This window comes from Protopterus annectens, chromosome 8.part0 (genome assembly GCF_019279795.1).
Source record: "Protopterus annectens isolate FY-2018-M chromosome 8.part0, PAN1.0, whole genome shotgun sequence".
Lineage (NCBI taxonomy): Eukaryota > Metazoa > Chordata > Ceratodontiformes > Protopteridae > Protopterus > Protopterus annectens.
In genome coordinates this window covers 1,491,835,859-1,491,850,674 of record NC_056741.1, presented here as the reverse complement: position 1 = coordinate 1,491,850,674, position 14,816 = coordinate 1,491,835,859, and the positions used below count along the sequence as shown (strand labels likewise).

The 14,816-nt window shown below is 42.4% G+C and overlaps 1 protein-coding gene across 4 annotated transcripts in view; it reads left to right on the top strand.

Annotated features, from left to right (window-relative positions):
* Nucleotides 1-14,816, top strand: part of USP28 (ubiquitin specific peptidase 28) — a 732,083-nt gene that overhangs the window by 471,583 nt on the left and 245,684 nt on the right. For all 4 annotated transcript variants that reach the window (XM_044081073.1, XM_044081072.1, XM_044081070.1 and 1 more), the window contains one exon: nucleotides 2,090-2,304. In XM_044081073.1, coding sequence (XP_043937008.1) covers nucleotides 2,090-2,304 — 215 coding nt within the window. The remainder of the gene's footprint in view (nucleotides 1-2,089; nucleotides 2,305-14,816) is intronic.

The following is a 14,816-nucleotide window of genomic DNA, read 5'->3' as shown; positions in this document are numbered from 1 at the left end:
GCCTCGTCAGGCTTGGTTCCCTTATCTATGGTCTCATCTAGTGAATCCTCCCTGGATTCTGGATCCCATACCGGATCTGATCTCGCACCCATTAGACCTTCCGACCCCGAATCTGGACAATCTGAAGCTCACGGCTTGGTTGCTCCAGTTCCATTTCTAGCTAGGACTCCCGGTATCTCTTCCCCGGTCAAAGCTATCTTAGTGGCGGCCCGCAAGCCGTCTACTAGAAGGCTTTATAATAGCAAATGGAAACGGTTTTCTATTTGGGCGGAGCAACAAAACTTAGACCCCTTTACAGCTCCGTTACCTGCGGTGCTAGACTTTTTGTCAGGACTTTTTGACCAAGGAGCCAGCTCTTCCACGGTCAGAGTTCAGCTGGCAGAAATTTCGCATTATCACGTGGGGAGTGACCTAGGCCCTTTGATCTCTACCAGATTATGTAAGGCCTTTTTGAAGGGTACCTTCCTACTGAGACCCTCGGTGAAGGATGTAGTCCCTCCTTGGGATTTAGCGCTTGTGCTCCAGGCTTTGACAGCTCCTCCCTTTGAGCCTGCAGCTTCAGTGAATCTTAAACTATTATCCTGGAAAACAGCATTTCTCGTCGCTATCACTTCGACAAGAAGGGTCTCGGAGCTACAAGCCCTTTCTGCCAATCCACCGTATTTGACCTTTCAAAAAGATAGGGTACCCCTCAGGACCAATCCTTCTTTTCTTCCTAAGATTGCTTCTGAATCAAATATCAATCGGACTATTAATTTACCTGTCTTTTCTCCCAATTACCAAAACAAAGGCGAATACGAGTTGCACTCATTGGATGTTCATAGACAACTACGTTTCTATTTACACAGAACAGCTGGTCATCGGCAATCAGACCAGCTGTTTATTTCCTTTGCTAATTCTAATTTTGGAAAATCAGTTTCAAAAGTCACACTGTCCAGGTGGATTTCACAGTGTATTCTACTAGCATATGAAAGTTCAGGCTGGCCCGCACCCCAGGGAGTCCACGCCCATTCTACTACGTCAATTTCCACATCTGCATTTCATTCTAGTGTCTCATTGGATGAAATTTGTTCGGCAGCCACTTGGGCTTCATCTCATACCTTTATAAATCATTACAAGTTGGACCTGGTCTCCAGAGGGAGAGCATCCTTTGGCTCTGCAGTGCTCGAACATCCTTCCATGAGGACCTCCCAAGATTTAGGTAGCTGGGGACTCTGTCCCATAGGTTGATGCCCAAATGAAGTTAACTACTTCAGATTAAGAAGTTATGTACTCACCATAACGTTCCATCTGAGTAGATAAACTTAATTTGGCAGCAACCGTCCCCCCCTCCTTCCCCCTGACCTTTGGATGTTTATATTACTATGTTGTCTTTCGATTGTATCGAAGTCAAACCATAGGCTGGCTATTTGATGCAGGTTTTGCATTGGGCAAACTCGATCTGAGGTCAGGTAGGGTTGGCAGAGGATTATGGGTAGGGGAGGAGCTTGGAGCTCGGATCTCTGCTGTTGGAAACTGCCGGCTCAGATCCGATATGGATCCGAAGACCCATAGGTTGCTGCCAAATGAAGTTTATCTACTCGGATGGAACGTTATGGTGAGAACATAACTTCTTTATTAGCACATATTAGAATGTTCTTGTATTTTTTTTTTTTTAACTCTTCTACTTGATGGTAAAGTAACATGGTTTGGAAATTCCATAGTTAATCTGTGACCTTGAGTTTGGTTTTCTTTTAGTGACCATCTTTTCTCATAGCCATAATTGTGTTGCCTTGGTAAGCCATTTTTATTGCATTTGCTCATTTGTAGCTAGAGAAAGTCAAGAGTTTTGTAAGTGAACTTCTGAGTAATGGTTTTGGGAGGTGGGCACATGTTGGTTACAGAGCCTTTTTTTTATAAGGAATTTAGCTGCTGAGCAACAGCATACTGTATATTCCATGTAAGTGACACAGGTGAAGACTGATGGTTAGTAACTTGGGAAATGCTGTTTTCAGGTGACCCACCACTGTAGTGTTCAGTGATGGGCAGTATGTAGTGGACGTATGCATGCTTTTGTACTTTTTATAAAACTTTGTTTTTATTTCTGTAGTTTTTCTGATGTAGAGAACAGAGGGACTTCTGGAAGTGACTCCTTGGAAACCGTTCCATCTCCTCAACAAAGTACTGTCGATCTGTCGGTCATTGAAACCAAGTTTGAAGAATTTCCAGCCCAACCAGCTCCACACACCATTACTCAGGAGGAGCTACAGTTCATCGAAGGCTGTCTGCAGCGTTGGAGGTCGGAGGTGGAACATGATATAAGGGGTACATTCACAGGGCAGAGAGTAGAAAGACAGTTTCTTACTGATTTTTTTTTTTTTTTCCTTGTTTTATTAAAACTGTGTTCCCAAGGACAGATCAGGATGCTGTGACAGTTATAATGGGGCTAAAATATGGGTAGCTTTGTGGTGAAGTTCTGACTACAGGCTAGATGTCCTAGACTAACAGATTTTTATGGTTGCACGCCATATTTTCTTTTATAGCTCTAAAGTTTTTTATCCTTCAGTTTAATGCTGGGTATTACGCGAGAGTGGCTCTAAGTGAAAAAAAGTGCATTTGGACTGGTGGGCACCAGTGCAGGTGCATGGTAGACTTGGAAAAAGTTTCTGATATTATGTGAAAATGTTGTTTAAAGTTTTGATAGGGTAAGGGCCACTTGGCACAGCTTTTTCATCCTTACTTTTCCTTAAATAGTTCTTGTCTAGTAGAATGCCTTCTCATCACTGCTTTGCACCTGACTAAAGAGCCTCAGAACCCATATCCCTTTGACCCAATCAGACATCCCCTCATTTAGCTTGGGTAGGGTGTGTTCCACTACAGATTCCATTTTATTCCTGTTATGCATACTGTGGGATCATTTCCTTGCAGTATTTGCAGGAAAGTGCCCATCTTTATTCTTGAAAGAAAAGATTGCTTGTGTGATCACTTGCTTTTTTTTTTTTAATGCTGTTACCGCTGCACATTGCCCATATCTGCCTCTCATAACCACTGTCATTTGAAATGAGACTTTCTAATAGCTTGCCACCTCTCAGAAACAGAAAGTAGTGAATGGCATTGGGTCACATTTCACTTTGAGGTTATAGTGAGCCTGTAGTCCAGTGATACCTACTGTGAGGCAGACTGGCGTAGGACAGAAAATCAGGAGTCTAGGTTTAAGGATCCCAGCTCTGTCTATAGCCTCCAGTCTGTTGATGGCCACTGTGAACTGGTGTTCCACTGGTTCAGCATCTTTAGACCAAACTTAGTTATGTAAAAGTATTCAAACCGTATTAACAAGTTCACATTTAAGAGCATATATTTTTGCTTACAGTATAATCAATCCAACATAACCTAAATTGTTCAGTTTCTATCTTCTGTTAAAGTTGTTTTAGTGGAAGAGTAAGGTTTATATCCTCTCTTAAGGAGGGGAGAGGCCAGTTACTCCTGGGTTAGAAACTGAGACTGCATATCCAGTCATCCAGGTTTTAGTGTGAAGGAAGCTGTTGAATCACATTGCTTAACCTGCTGGGGAGGTTTATTCCAGAGAAAGAAGAGTTGGTGGGTGAAGAATCTGTTTTTCTTTAACATTACATTTATCTGCTGATGAAGGTTCAGGTTTCTGGTTCTAGTGTTAGCTGATATGTATGACTTGCTGAGGTACAGAAGATCAAGAACTACTGGATCTCTAATAGTGGGGTAAGTGAGACACAGATCAACCCTCAGGAGACTGTAAGACACACAGCACATGACAAGGCTTTTATCCTGATCTGGTACTAAGGTTCTTGAGACAACTGACCTTTATTAGGTAGAAACCATTAGCACTTATTGAATTGATTGACATGTCAAGTGAGTTATGTACCAGAATGAGTATTGTACTCTGTAATGGGTCTGATCGGTGCTGATTATAGGGATTGATCAGTGCTGATTATAGGGATGTTGCAACATTTTTGGATGTATCTGAAATTATTTTGGCTATTAGTTTTGCTGAGTAGAAGGATTCCCTGACTACAGTTGCCACATTATGATCAAAGGAGAAGGAAGTTTCAACCCAAGTATCTAGTTCACTGATTAACTTTGTTTTGAAAGGGAATGTTATCTAGGCTGTGTATATTGGTGGATAAGGCTGTCTTTCAAAAGAAGCAGTATTATATTTTTTAGCTTTCTATTTATGTTCATTTTCCTTACATCAGGTATTAAATAGTGTACCAGTATCTGAAGTTTTTTTTTTTTTTGACAGATGCACCTAGTTTGCAAGTCTGCAAATTTGGTTAACCAGAGGTCTCTGTTATCACTCTAAAGATAAGAGAAGTAGATGCACAAATATATTTAGAGGTGATTAAAATAAATGAAACATTGAACATGTGTGTCAACACAATAAACTAAAGGCTGGAAAAATAGAAGTTTTAACTAGCTCTTCAGATAAACTGATAAAACAGCAAAAATCAGAGGATGAAAAAATAAAAAGGCTGGCCGAGTATGAAACTTCCCAATACGAGCAGTTTCAAAAAAAAGAAAATGGTGGAGTTAGAATTCAGATTGCGGAGAAAAAACTTGAGAGATCTGAAGTAGTTTACTTCATTTGGTCTTCAACCTCTGTATTATGGATCCGTATCTGATCCGAGCCAGCAACTATTACTAACACCTGCTCTGAGCTCCAAACTCTTCCCCTTACCCATAATACACCTCCACTGCCTTCTATCCCCAGATCTCGTTTGCTGCGAATAGATTATGCATCGTGATCGCTTGAGTCAAGTGGGTAAAACCTTTTTGAGTATCTTTTTTCGTAAAAAATTGTTAGTGTTAGTATAGGTTCCCCTTTCTCCTACCCTCGCTTGGTGCGTCAAGTTAGTGTTAGGATAGTTAGAATAGTTTGTATTGTTGTGTAGATTTTTGCCCCCCCCCCCCCCCAGTGTTTTCTGTGTACGAGTGTGGTGTGGTGTGGTGTGGTGTGTGTGTCAGTAAGAAAGAAACCACTTTTTTTCTTAAGATTTCTTTCTCTGATAGTGTGGATGATAGGCCTATCTTCAAACGTTGCACTGAATGTGGCCATAAATTATACCCTGTGGATGGCCACACTCTGTGTTATCTGCTTGAGAGTGGCCCATCTTAGTGTGGACTGCAGTATGTGTGGGATTCAACCACCGTGCCATTAAGGATAGGAAGGCCAAGTTGGCCCTCAAAGGCCTTCTTCCCCCTTCAGCGACTGTTTTCTCGTCTCTGGCTTAGGTAACAGCGGCTGGTGTGGCCGCCTCCCCTTCCTCACTTCCCCTCCCTCCCAGGCTGGGACTGAACCTCCTGTACAGAAGCCAGTGGAAGCAATGCGGAAAAGAGGCAGAGAGAAGGAGAGAATCGAAGGCGAGGGAAAAGAGAAAGAGGTCTCTGGACCTCCCTTCACCCGTAAAAACATTATGGATCTGTGACTCCCCACGGCACCGATCTCAAAGGTTCTCCCCAGAGCCAGAGGAGACGCATTCATCTTCTAGGGCCTCGGTGCCCCAACCCTCCAGGTCGGAGTCTGTGGCTTCGTCAAGGTCTACCCGGTCGTTGTCAGATTGATCTGGATAAAATGAGGTTTGTCCATACTCTGATCTAGATGGGGGTCTTGCCAGCCCCCCTCCCTCTGGAGGGGGGAGCTTGCTTCATTTTTTCCTGCCGATATCTCCTTCTCCAATCCGACCTTCAGGTTCAGAGTATTCGGATCAGAGGATGGCTTTGGTCAGGGGGTCGGTGCCAATGGTACCTGCTTCCTTGACGCCGACAGCTACCTGGAGCATTTCGGATCCGACCAGCTCAGATCCGAGCCTCTCTCTGAGCCGGAGCTTGGGTGTGTGATCTAAGCGAGTTACATTTTTTCATCAGCTCAGCCTTTGTCTCCTAAGGTGGCTTCACCAGTCAATATCAATCAGACCATCAATTTGCCTGTGTTTTTTCCCAATTTTACTAACAAGATGCAATACAAACTCCACCTGTTGGATGTTCATAGACCGTTATGATTCTATTTATACAGGACAAACAATTTACGTAAATCTGATCAATTGTTTGTATACTTCTTTAAACCCTTTTTGGGGGAACCCATCTCCAAGGTCACTATTGCTAGATGGATGTCTTCATGCATCCTTCAGGTATACAAGGACAGAGGCATGTCTCCTCCAGGTCAGGTGAAAGCTCATTCCACTAGGTCCATGGCTACTTATGCGGAATTTTGGTCTGGAGTGCCTTTGGATGATTGTTCTGCAGCTACTTGGTCCTCATCTCATACGTTTATTTTTCATTACAAATTGGATTAGACTTTTAGAAGGAGAGCATCCTTTGGTTCCACAGTGCTCTGGAATATCCTTCCATGAGGGCCTCCCAGGAGTTAGTAGCTGGGGACTCTGTCCCACAGGTTGAAAACCAAATGAAGTAAACTACTTCAGATAAAGAAGTTATGTACTCCCCATAACGTTCCATCTGAGTAGTTGTACTTCTTGTCTTCAACCATTCCTCCCTCCTTCCCCGGACTTTGGCATATGATCAGCCTACAGGCTACAGTATAGGTCACAAGTAATTTTTCAGGTCGGGTTATCAGTATAAGACTCAGCAAACTCGATCTGGGGATGGAAAGCAATGGAGGTGTATTATGGGTAAGGGGAGGAGTTTGGAGTTCTGAGCAGGTGCTAGTAATAGTTGCCGGCTCGGGTCCGATACGGATCCATAACCCACAGGTTGAAGACAAATTAAGTACAACTACTCAGATGGAACGTTGTTGTGAGTACATCACTTCTTTTTTCTGCTGTACTAGCGAAACTGGGAGGAACAGACTGTATTATGTTTATGAAAGCACAAATATGCAACTGGGTTGGTATTCCACAGCAGGATTTGTTAATTGAAAGGGTATAGGGAGTGTGTGCCCTAAACCTGGCCATTTGAAAGCAGCAGAGACCTGTGTTAGTAAAGATGCAATCCTATCCACATAGAGTTGATACTGACAAAACTGTGGCAGAAGGGAAACGTTTTGAAACTAGCAGCGAGTGGAAAATGATTATTCAGTGTACACCAGGCAGAAGAGAACCAAATTTATTCCAGTAAACAGAATATTTTTCCTGGAGGATCAAAGACATTTTGATGCAGAACATGCTAAGGAGGAAATGCATAAATTCATCCAAGAAAAAGTGAGCTGTCAAACAGAAGGGAACTCTGCCTCTCATTCTTCTGACAATAAATCTCATAGAAAGACATTGCCAATAAAACCTGTTCCAGTGTTTCAAAGGAAAGTATTTGAGAGGCAAAAAAAGGACATGAGTTGACTAGAAGAATTAGGAGCACCTTGGACTTGAACCAGAGTGTGGTGTTGTAGGAGACGGAGATGAAGACCAGCAACACAAAATTAGTGAATAAATGTGAGATTGTAAAGCTTCAGTCACATTTGTGAAATATGTCCTTTCAAGAAAGTTTCTGTGAATGATTGGACTTTTGTTGACTTTGCTTTACAGTCCACCAACAAGTTTAACATACACCCCACTTTACTTTTTTTCTTTTAGTGTCCTCCTAAACTTTAAATGTAAGTGAAACAATTTTTGTTAATAAAATTTGTGTAAAACATTTCACGATATAAACTGCATGTTGTATTGTAAAGCAGCTTTGTGTAGTAAGAAGGTGGTATTAAATGTGGAGGTGGGGACAGTTTTTTATCAGTTACTTTAACATATTTATCACATAAGAACAAACAAGTACTTTTTTCTTGTAAGAAATATAGGCTTCACAGTGTAATAAGAATTTGGGCAAAAACAAATTTATCTTGGGCTGCTGGTGGGGGGGGGGGGTGTTAAAGTGTGCTGATTATATGTAGACTTGAGATAATGTCCTTTCATATCACTGTTGCAGTATTCCTAACATCTCCTCCCAAGGATAGTCAAACGTCCATCGAGTATACTAAAGCTTTAAGTGTTTACAGGCACTGTATATCACACATTCTCCCCGTGCAGAGTGTATGGCATAAAGGTGACGTATGCATGCACATACTCCTCAGAACTTGTTTGCTGCCAGTCTGAACACCATCATTGTCAGTCTGAATGTTTTTCTTCCGTGTTGGTTACTGAGCTGTTTTTTCAGATAAGTGCCCCATTAGAGTTCTTATCTTTCTCTTATATTTTTAATGTTGTTGGCTTCATGTCATCCAGAAAGGGAAAATGTCAGTGGGAGATGGATTCCCTAAAAAGATCATCACGATCAGTCTCTCTTCTGTCTGGGTGATTCCCATGACCATGTGTGGTGTTTTATTTGCCAAGCATTTGTCCCTAAAGACCCTATGTAGTCACCTGCTCTCTTTGTCTACCTGAAAAACCAACATCTTGAGCTGTTGGCTCAGGGTGCTTTGGCAGTGTCTTCTTGTTCTGAAGGTCAGCCATCAGCCAAGAAAATGGCCAAAAAACTCTGGTCTGATATGGCTACTGTCTAGCCTCCCCTGGGTATCTCTCTTGAGGCTGATGAAAGCCCAGAGGATCATCCGGTCATTGCTGCTGATTTCTCTGCTCCCCCATTGGAGGCCAGCATGGATCCATCTTCTAGCGTGTCCTCAAAAGTATTACAGATGTCTGTTCCTGATCTTGAGGGAGAACCTCACCTGACTATTTCCGAGAGACCAAGAGGAATTCCACAGATCTTGGTGAGGGAAGAGATCCCTACTATGCTTATTGTCAGCAAGTGTCTGACCCTCCAGGTTTTTTCACGCGGACATCCTGCAGAAAAAGAAACCAAGCCAAGCATATTTCCTCTGCAGTTAAGGATCCCCAACATAAATGGCAGGATTTTACTAGAGTGTTATTTAACACTTTAATAGCTTTAAAGCATCCTCACAGGGTCTCTGTGCCTGCTTCTGTTTGTCTTCCACGCTCCTTAAGAGGTTTAGGGAGTGGGAGTCCTCTGAGGCTCAGGATTCAGGGAAGAGTCATTAGCCTAATCTTCTCATATCCCTTCCCCTTTGGACTGTGGTTCAGAGGCAAAGGATTCTATTGGTCAGGTCCTCCTTTAGAGGAACTCTCCTTTGGGGACACTTTCTTTTATGATGGAATTCTAAAAGTGGGATTGTTCTAAGGTTTCTGATATCCAGAAGAGGTGTCATGAGCTCCTTCAGATAGTCTCCCAAGCCTTCTGTAATTTCTCCAATTCTGTCTGCCTTCCTGGATATCTTTTCAGCAGCTTCTGTAAACCCTGATTTTCATCGCCCAGCTCCTAAGAAACCTGATGTATTTTTACCAGGTGCATGATTGTAAATTTCTGTATAAATGCCCTTCTGCTGATCCTTCTGTGGTGTCTTGTTTCCACCAGCAAACCCTCCAAGCTGTTGCCCTCTACAGGTTACTTCCTTCAGATAAGGGTAGTTGGGCCATGGTGATGCTGGGCAAAAAGTTCTGTACTGCTGCCAGCCCTGCCTTTTAGGATTGTTAATTACCAGACTCACGTGAGCAGGTATGTTTTAGTTCTCCTTTCTCAAGTTTCTCAGGTAATTTCTGACCTTCCTGATACTAAAGGGAAGGCTTTGGCCCTTTGCTTGTTGGGTCCTACATCTCAGGTTACCCACCACTCAAGTGCAGTTATGCAGCTGATACTGCTACAGGGCTCCGGCATTTGGCTCTTTTATGAGGTGCTACTCTGGCTTCATCTTAAGTCTTTACCTGAAGACATTAAGGCCAAATTATTGGATGCTCTTTCACATAAAAATCTTTTTTGGTACTGCTGCTGAACTTTTTAAATCTCTCCTGGATAAGGGCAAAGCCTTACAGGAGATGGAACATATTTTTGTTTCTCTCTTTCGTAAGTTTCAGAGGAATTGTCTTTCCAAATTTGCTTTTATTTGCAGTCTCGCCCTTTGCCCAAGGGTAGAAAGGGTTCCAGATGTACATCTCCTACTAACTCTACACAGACTACTATTTCTCAGAAACCTCCATTTCAAGACTAGCCTGGTTCCATTTGACAGTTTGCTTCCCTTAGCCAGGTTCCCTTGTCCCTTCACCTTTCCCTGTACCTTTCAAATTGGTTAAGGATCACAACAGACTCTTGGGTTCTATCCATTATCCGTGAAGGGTATTTAATGGTTTGGAAATCTCTTCCTCCCTTTTTGGGCATCCCACAACATCCTTGAGAACAGCTTCATCTCTTCCCAGAGGTGCTTAATTCTCTTTTGACCCAGGTCATCCTCCAGGGTGTGCCCCCTGTCCAGGAAGAGAAAGGGGGTTATTCCAGAATGTTTGTTTTTTGTTCCCAGGAAAGAGGACACCTGGAGACCAGTTCTGGGCCGTCTCAGCTCAGCACATTTCTGTAGGTTCCCTCGTTTTGGATGCTGACTCTATCTTCCTCTTTTTCCCCAGACTATTCAGGTCTTTCTGGATCTCAAGAATGCCTACCTTCATTTCCCCATCCATCCCCTTTTTAGGAAACTTATATTTCTCTGTTTCTTCCTTGCATTTCCAGTTCTGTGCTTTGTCCTTCGGCCTCACTACTGCCCAAAGGGTATTCACCAAATGCCTTGCTCCTGTCATGTGTTCTTTGCAGGATGAGAGGGGTTCAGATAATTCCTTACCTAGACAGTCTTGCTTGTTCAGGCCTCGTCCCCCAAGGCTCTGCTTCAGGATCTCCAGTTTACTATTTCTGTGCTGCTGAGTGTGGTGTTCACCTTAAACTTTCAAAAATCAGTCTTGACTCCTTCTCGAGATCATGTTTTTCATGGTTGCAGGATCCAGACCATCTCCATGATGGCATCTCTGCCTGCCACCAAGGCCCTGCCTCCGAATGCCTTTTTCCAGTCTCTTCCTGTGGATTCCATCACGGCCAGGGACTTTCTAAGTGTTTTGTGGTTTATGGCTTCCACCATTCTTATGCTGCCTCTGGCCCAGCTCCACATGAGAAAGCCTCTGTGGTATCTCAAGTCAGTGTGGCTACAAGAATGTCATACCTTGGACTTCTTTGTTCCATTCCTTACCTTTGTCGAGCACAAGCTTTAGTGGTGGATTCATTAACTTTGTCAACCTAGGGCTTCCTTTCCAGTCTCCAGTCCTGACTCAAGAGCTCTTTATAGATGCCCCATACAGGGGGTGGGGAGTTTCCTTTGGCTCATTCAAGGTTCAGGGTCTCTGGCTTTTCATCAAAGGTCAGACCATATCAGTATTGAGGAGAGGACGGCCCTGCTTCTGGCTATCCACACTTCTCATACCCAATTTCATCTCGGGCCCCTCAAAGTTTTCACAGGCAATAGCACAGTGATGTGGTAGGTCAACAAGCAAGGAGGTACAAGATCCTAACTTTTTTGTAGGCTGGCTCTTCAGGTCTGGGACCTAGCTGTCCAGTATCAATTGTCTATTCAGACTGTCTCCGTTCCCTCCGAGCAGAATCTAGTAGCAGACACTTAGAATGGGTTCAGCACAAAAGGACATCAGTGGATGCTTCACAGAGATTTATTCCTGGACATTGTCCATCACTGAGGTACTTCTTAGCTTAATCTTTCTGTATTCCCTCTGAACAAACAACTTCCTCTTTTCTGTTCCAGAGTCTTAAGTCCTCTGGCTTGGAAAGTGGATGCCCTGTCTTTTCCTTGGAAGGGGATGTTTCTGTTGATGCCCCACCCTCTTCCTCTGCAGAAGATCAGGCTGGCAGGACTCTCCCAAAATCTTATTGGTGACTGTCTTTTGGATCTGACAGCATCGGTTTCCCCTCACCCCAAGTTACCTCCCTGTGTGGACCTTCTCACACAAGACAGAGGTATGTTATCCGTCCTCATTTGTCCACTTTTCAATGGATGCTGTGGGTTTGATCCCTTTTAGGCACCTTTTTTTTCTGAGAACATGCTTCAGGTCCTACAGGAGGCCAGGAAGCCCACCACTAGGAAATCATATTTGTTCAAATGGAAGAGATTTTCTGTGTGGGGCCTTTCTCGCCATCAGGATCCTCTGTCTGTGGAGGTTCTTATGATCTTGTCTTAATTGTGTGATCTGTTCCATGCTGAGTTGGCATATTCTTCAGTTAAAGCTCACCTATCGGCAATCTCTGCTTGTCTGCCATTTTCTTCATATTAAGCCTCACAGGAAGCCTATTCCACCTTCCTGGAACCTCAGTTTTGCTCCTGAAAAATTCTCTGGCTCCTTTTGATCCTATTGCTTCAGCTTGCTTGCAACATTGTACTTGGAAGACTGTTCTTTTGGCTTTTACTTTGGCCAAGAGGGTTTCTGAACTTCAGGCTCAAATAGCTGTTATTCCTTTCTTAGTTTTTCACAGGGACTGTGGCTGTACTAATCTTTATGCCCAGGGCGGCCAATGAGTTGTCCCCTAATCTATTCATTTGCCTTCATTTTTCTTCTTCTCTGCAGTCTGCCAGTGAGAAGGTTCTCCACACCTTGGATGTGCATATGCCTCTCTGATATTATTTGGGTAAAACTAGAGTTGTTCACAAACCTGAGCAGCTATTTGTTTCTTTTCATCCTAGGTCCTTGGGTTTAGCTGTCTCGAAGCAGACAATCTCTTCCTGGATTTCTAAAGCCATTTCATTTTGTTATTTATTTTTGTGGCAGATTTCTCTGTCTTCTGTAAAGGCTCACTCTGCAAGAGTTGTTGCTTCCTCTGGTGCTTTTTTTTCAAAGGGCCCAATGCCAGTCCTATCCTTGAGGCTGCTACTTGGTCTTCTCTCCATTCCTTCAATAAGCATTATAATTTGAATGTTATTTCCAGGGCTGGAGCTAGCTTTGCCAGGGCTAATCTAAATCAGTTTCTTGAGGGTTTTTCAGTGCTGCCCTCCTCCCAAGGTTCCTCGTGAGCTTTTGTACTCTCCTTTGTGTTAGGAATACTGCAACAATGATATGAAAGGACATGGAACAGTTGTGTAAATCTTGCCATAACAGTAATGTCCTTCTCTTCACTGTTGGAGTATTCACTCCCTCCCTCCTGCCACTTCTGCTCTAGCTTGATCTTCTTGGCCTTTTGGCCAAGGGGTTCTTCTGTCTTTTCTCCTTCTGGATGCACATGTTCCCCTGGTCACTTGGGGACATTCTGTTCCTCCTGGGGCTTTTCAGTTGTGTAATGTGTGTGTTTGTACGTCATCTTTATGCTATACGCCTTGTACGGGGAGTATACTTGTAGCATACGGTGCCTGTAGATACTAAACACTTTGCTATACTGGCTGGACATTGGACTATCCTTTGCAGTACAGCCTTTATATTAGGAATACTGCAACAGTGTAGAGAAGGATGTCCACTGTTTTACACTGTACTTTTTCATTTCATTTTTCAAAGGTGATTGATTAATGCCCTTGACTTAATCTGTAAACACTTGTTTTTGTAAGCAAGTAGACTTAAATAAGACAAAATAATGAAAGCCATGAGAAGTGCTGAGTTTCTTGCATATGCAATGATATTAGCTTGTTTTTCTCCATTTACAAATGTTTGGTAATAGTTAAGAAGTCTGCAACTGAAGCAGCTGTACATTCTGTTGTGTGGTGAGTGAAATTGACAGATTCTTTCATGCATCTGCAGATTTGCTAGCTGTTTTTTTTTCTTCTCTCGTTGCTGCCTACGTTTCCATGGAGATGAGCTGTCTGCAGGTGCAAGCAGTTAATTTTGACTTTTGGGCATCCTTTGTTGAAAGAAGTGCAAAATTTAATAGTACAGGGCAAGCAGCTAAGTGAAAAATGAAGTTCAGAATTATTGGAAATTAACAAGATATAGCAGCTTCCCTAGCAGCCTTAGTACTTAAATGCTTTTAGTAGAATAGTGTATAATGTTTTATTTAAAGGTAGTCTGTGCATTTTTTTAGGGATAAAATTTAATGTATTCTGAAAGCACCCAAGCTGTTTTCACATTTAGGTGGGCAATAAGGATAAGAAAAGAACAGCTGTCAATCAGTATAAGTGGAAGCACAGGCTGTAACATGCATCTTGGCACAAATAACTGATTTTAGGTTAGGTAATGCCTGTGGGTGCAGTTTTCAATTTAGGACAGTTGTTCCTATCTGGAAGGTTAAACTTCTATGTTTTGAAATGTGTATATAGTTGTGTACGTTTGGTCTAAGTTAATGGGTTATGGGAGCATTCTGAAATGCATTTAGTTTTTTGTTTAAGGGTTTTCATTAAAAAAATAAGTCTTGAAAATGTGAGAATGGAAAATGACAAAAACAACTGTATAAAAGATCAGCCTACCAGAGTGTGCATGTAACACACAAGCTGGAAATGCACATTCAAAAAAATATCATTAATAATAGATGGAAACAAAAACTTCTTATGATAAATGCTTTATTATCCATATTATCTTGGAATGTAAAAGGCCTTACAGGTATAGACAAGAAGGAAAATTACTGAATTATATTATGAAATGATGAGTGCAAATACCAATGCTACAGGAGACCCATTTAGAAAGGATTTCAGGATGGATATTCAGCAGAATATTGGGGACAAAGGAAAAGGGAACTAATCTAAACTAATTCCTAGAGGAGCTCCATTAGTGATGGAGGTAATAGAGGGAAAAATGTAATGGTAGATTTGTGGTAGTAAGGGGTAATTGGCAAGGGAGGAGGATTACACTGGCATGTATTTATATTTCACCAAAAACTGCTATTCTGGATCTTAATAAAACTTTGGGAGAAATTATCAACTTTCAGCAGGGAATTTTGCATATAGATGAGGACTGGAACTTGATTTGCAACCGTGAGGGTATATCTGGAGGACCTAAAAGGGGAAATGAAACAAGAGGGTAGATGTCTGAAGAAATTTATGAAAATATTTGGTATGGAAGATGTGAATTCAATAGTATAAAACCTGTGAAAATGTACATATTATTCCC